Source organism: Eucyclogobius newberryi, unplaced genomic scaffold, assembly GCF_026437365.1.
Source record: "Eucyclogobius newberryi isolate DKJ021-1_F unplaced genomic scaffold, fEucNew1.0.hap1 SCAF_21, whole genome shotgun sequence".
NCBI classification, from domain to species: Eukaryota; Metazoa; Chordata; class Actinopteri; order Gobiiformes; family Gobiidae; genus Eucyclogobius; species Eucyclogobius newberryi.
This window is the reverse complement of record NW_027315846.1, coordinates 13,357,106-13,362,105: the sequence shown is the minus strand read 5'-3', so window position 1 is coordinate 13,362,105 and position 5,000 is coordinate 13,357,106. Positions and strand designations below refer to the sequence as shown.

General features: G+C 41.1%; 1 protein-coding gene across 11 annotated transcripts in view; it reads right to left on the bottom strand.

Moving 5' to 3' along the window:
* The window catches only part of myt1lb (myelin transcription factor 1-like, b), an 81,914-nt gene that overhangs the window by 15,796 nt on the left and 61,118 nt on the right, over positions 1–5,000 (bottom strand). For all 11 annotated transcript variants that reach the window (XM_072458129.1, XM_072458130.1, XM_072458139.1 and 8 more), the window contains 2 exons: positions 4,631–5,000; positions 618–752 (listed from right to left, as the gene is read on the bottom strand). The exon at positions 4,631–5,000 is cut by the window's right edge and continues 794 nt beyond it. In XM_072458129.1, the coding sequence (XP_072314230.1) occupies positions 618–752; positions 4,631–5,000 (505 nt within the window). The remainder of the gene's footprint in view (positions 1–617; positions 753–4,630) is intronic.

Genomic DNA, 5,000 nt, shown 5'->3' with positions numbered 1-5,000 from the left:
AAAGATAAAGGGGGGTATTTGTATTCCGAGTCTGCCACTTGCTTGAGATGTTATTATTGCTTTGTCTATGTCCCACAGTATAGCATTGAACTTAAACTCTATCTCCGTGTGTACAAGCCAAGTTACAGGTCAAATCTGTGGAGAGGCGACCCCGTTCACAGTACAAGGCAGTCGTAGGTTTTTTCCAAGATACTTTTCATTTCATTTTTAGAAAGACAACATGGGTCATTGAATAAATGCAAGATAGAGAGACATGTTTAATGACATCCAGGCAAAGCAGCTGGTGGATCGTCCATCAGAATATTTACACAGCACAATGACAAAAAAACAAAAAACAGACGTGAAAGCTTAAGCAGTTCTCACTGTTTGAGTGTTATATGATAAAATGCAGTTGTTTCCGCTTTTGCCAGTTGCATCACCACAACTCAACATCAACAAGCAAAAATAATATAACCCCAGGCAAAATAATGACCCCAAACTACAGGTCAAGAGCAGTGCAGCTCTGTCATGCTGCTGAAAGTACAGGACCAGCCCGACACCGTGGCAGAAACAGGATGCATGCTGAATCCTGAACGTCACAGGAAGTGGTTGGTGTTTTGTGTGGCTAAAATACTCACTTTCAGGAGGCACTCTGTCTTTGTGCGGACAGCCCGACAAACTCCGATGGTGTGGGTACAGGCCTGTCACATGACCCGTGCCGTCACAGCCCGGCGTGGGACACCGACTCTCCTTTTTGTCTGCCCGGGATATATCTGGGAGCAAAAGCATCCATCAGTTTTGCATCCATGACTACAGCACAAATGGCCTGTCATCAGGGTAATCACAAAAAAACTGTTTCTAATTGTACAATATTGTTAAAAACATGAACAACCTGTAATAAATAAATGAATAGCAGAATGAAACACTCAAGTTGTTAGTTAGTATCTCTAATGAGTTTTTGGAGTTACATATTTGACTCTTGCAGCTCAAATCTTCAACCTCAAAAATAACAAATACATTCCCACAAAGTGCAAAGAAAAGGTACACATACAAAGCGCCAAAAATATAGTTACATCCATAGCTTATTGAACAGTAAGACGTTTTGGGCTGGAATCATATCCTGTCTCCTCAATTTCAAGTGAGCATGATTGACAGGTGGATTAACCAATTAAAAAGCGACAGTTTGTCTCTAAACCAGGAGTCGCCAACCTAAAATGTTCAAAGAGCCATATCAGACCAACCAAACAAAGCACAAAGCTGTCTGGAGCCGCACAACATTAAAAGCCTTATATGAAGGGAACACAGGCTGTAAGTCTGTATTAGCTATTTTAGCCTACTATTAAGGCTACAAATACACAATGAGCATTCCTGTTTAAATGTTCCCTGCAGCGCCCCCTGGAGAGAGTGACGCACCACGTGACTACTCTGCGATACGATATTTGGTGCTTTAAGTTTCACTTCATGGATATTTTGAGGATTTGAAAAAACAATAACGCAGTCCTCTTCAAACCTCAATAACTATACAATCCTCTTCTCTTTCCCTCATATGCGGGCAACAGTGGAATTGAACACAGTCTGCAATTATATTTCTTCTTGCGGCCCATCTGAGTTTTCACATACCTGCATAACAGCGCTGCCTGTTCAATACCGATCACATCACACGACTCGTCACAGGCAACATACATTGAGTGTGTTGGAGCTGAAATAATGTCTTTGATTTGCGGATTGGTGATGTTGCCTGGCCCTTTCCTACACTACCGTCTTTGCGGAGAATCCTTCATGTACTCACCATCTACGAACGGTTTTCCACGCTTTATAATCTCCCGGGTTGCAACAAAACTAGCAGCAGTAGTGGAATTTGGAGATGCAATCCACTTCTATCTATCTTTGTGCTCCTCTCATTTCTCCGGAAGTGCTGAAATAACACTTTTTCTCTCGCTCCCAACTGGGTGGTCAGCTGCAAATTTAGCATGCCTTCCCTGGAAATGTCTTTCCAAATTACTCTTTTTGTTATTTGACAACTTCTCATTACAAAGCAAACATGCAGACAATCCTCCCGCATTGGCAATGAAAGCAAATGATTCGGTCCATTCTTCCTGGAATCCTCTGTTCTCATCAGCTTGTTTTTCGTTGCAGTTTGTTTACAACAGCCACCTGCCCAGCACTGCGCTGCCCATGTGCACCGCGCTGAAACGTGTGTCGCAGGCTATGATGCAAAGCTTTGTTGACAGAAAATTGAGTATTTATTATAAAACATTTTACAGCATTGGAAAACGTTAATAATGTCTGTGTCATGTTTGTCCTCCTACAGAATCATATTAAAACAACAAATATATATCTCCCCATCTATTTCCATTTTCATACATTTCTGAAAAAGCGGCAAAACATGGCGTCTCATGAAGAGGGACACGTGATGCAAATCAGCAACTGTCGTTGAGGAGCATTGCAAGTTAGGAGAGGTTTTTTAACGACCTTTACGGTCCGATTTCTGACCCTTCTGCATTAAACAGAAGAAGGGACTTGGTGGTCGGACAATGATTAGACTGCAATGAGAGTCATACATTGCTCATCTACAGATACATTTTTTGAGAAAATAAATGTGTGTCCATAGCAAGATAAATGATTCAAGTGATGCACAATAGAGCCCACTGTGTTTGTATCTTCAGAGCTGGAGGATGATAAAAGGTCACACACAATGCACTTGCCAAAAAAGTATTGTCTCTCCAGTTTCACTGAACACCAGGTCAGATTTGGTTACTACCACAATGTAAGCAGTTCCAAGCTGTGCCAATTGGCAGACTTTACTTACACAAGGTCAAAACATGTTTTTTTTAAAATTGATTGGTCAGTATAAGGAAATTTACACAACAAAAACATTTGTTCTCTCAAAGTTCAAAAGCTTAACAAACCAGGAACCACAGTACATTATAATTTCAACCTGTCAACGGGACTGGAATATTATTCATCTACATCTTCCACTTAGGTGCTATACTAGCCTATGATGCTAACTGTATAGGTCTGACCATAGTGGTCCTCTTTTGTACAATGAGATATTCAGCCCAATGTCAGTTTAAAAATGATTTAACTGATTATTGCATGAGGGTGAAATTCCTCATAGGATCGTGCATACACACATAGTACTACTGCAGTCTGCCTGCTGTGCTCCTAAAGCTGAAAATAGGGGCAGCCAAGTGGAAGGAGTATTAGAAAGCAGAAGATATTGATTGTGGCTGGGGACGGTCTGCTCTTTGCATAGCAAATGGCCCCATTACCATACCATCTCTGGATAATTAATGTGCAGTCAGTGGGCCTGTCGTTCGTTATCGCTCATTGTGATACTGTTCAATGTTCAGCTCAGCTCTGTGCTACTCTTATGAAGCCCAACGCTTCTCAGAAAATAGGGATGGGTTATCAGTTATATGAGCGATATCACTCCAATATTGAAAATGTTGAAGATGTTTAATAATTTTTCTTCACTGCCCCAATCAGTTTGTGTCCAGTTTGTCCTCATATTTGTCTTTTTAAACAGACAATAATTAGACAACAAGTAGAAGGCCAGTAGGACTAAAACTATAGCTTTTGTTTAAACACACATTCAACAAATTATTTTAAATACCAGATAAGTATATATTTTATTCTTTTAACAAAGAAAAAGTTTAAATTTGTGAACGTAATATAATATAATTCAACATAGATTTGAGGTTATTGCTATGGATTTCAAAATCTTAATATTGGTAAATAAAGGAAAATATCAGATACTGGTATCGGCTCAAAATGTCCATATCAGATCATCCCTATCAGAAAGTGTCCCTCAAACACTGGGTTCTATAAATCACACTGTCCACTGGTCAACAAGTGATGCTCCCATCTCACCTGAACAAAGGTGCTCTCATGATGCCACTGCCTCACCTCAGCATTACAACAATAGTAAGGCACAGAGGCCTCTTCAAATGATCATTTCAGAGGCATTTCATATACAGCGTATACCTGCTGAGAAAAGTGGGACATTTAAGGCGTGAATAGGAATTATATTATTTTGCTGCATTAAATTGATATCTTTCTCAGAAGCAATGTGACTGAAACCAGGCTCTGGTTATGACATAAAATGATGAGAAGCCAATCCACATTACTCTTACTTCTGTAAATGGCAGTGAAATGTATCTCTCAAATACAACAAAAAATAAACTATTATGTCCCTGCACTTCCTTATAGGCCCAAAATCTCCATGATGTTTTGACGTACCCGACTGCATGCAGAGGTTAAAAATAGACAGCTTTACCCAAACTGCATCACAGAGATGAGATTTGCGGTCCTAACATGCCATGCAGATTGCCATTACTTATGCCTGACAAGCCTACCCTCTGATGTTTCCATGCTGGCCTATTTTAACAACATAAGCTGCAGCCGCTCCTGTTGCTACCAAGATTCGAATTTCCTAATTGACTGAAAAAGCTTGGCCTGGGGCTATGGTGAGGTTTCCAGAATGTACTGTATTTGGACTGTCTAGTCTCCAGGTCACAACAAATGGAATATAGAGAAGAACACAGGCATGCAAACATTTTACCTTAGCTTAAAATGAGGTAGACATTTCTCCCACCAAAGTCCAATACAAATGCATCTGAGCATGTCAGTGTTTGAAAGATCCACTCACCTTTATGGTAAAATGGTTTCTTTATGCTATCAGGAAGCCGTGCTTTCCGCTCCACACCGTAACCATGCCGTGGGCCGTGGTCTTCATGGCTGTACCTCACGCCTTCTCTTCTCGCAGCCTCAGCTGCCATTTTATCCCGCATTGCCTTGGCACGTTCGGACTCTAGTGCAATTGCCTTCTCCAGTAGAGAGAGGTTTCCTTTAGTCATGTCAAACACATCCTCAGATCGGTCTGACGTCACCGAGGCAGTGTCCTCGTCAAAGTCTCGGTGGTTTGGGTGATAGCGCTCCTCCTGTGCACAACTAGCAAAAGTCTTTGAGCGTGGGCTCAGCGTCTCCTCCAGTTTCAAAAGATTGTCCATGTCTGAATA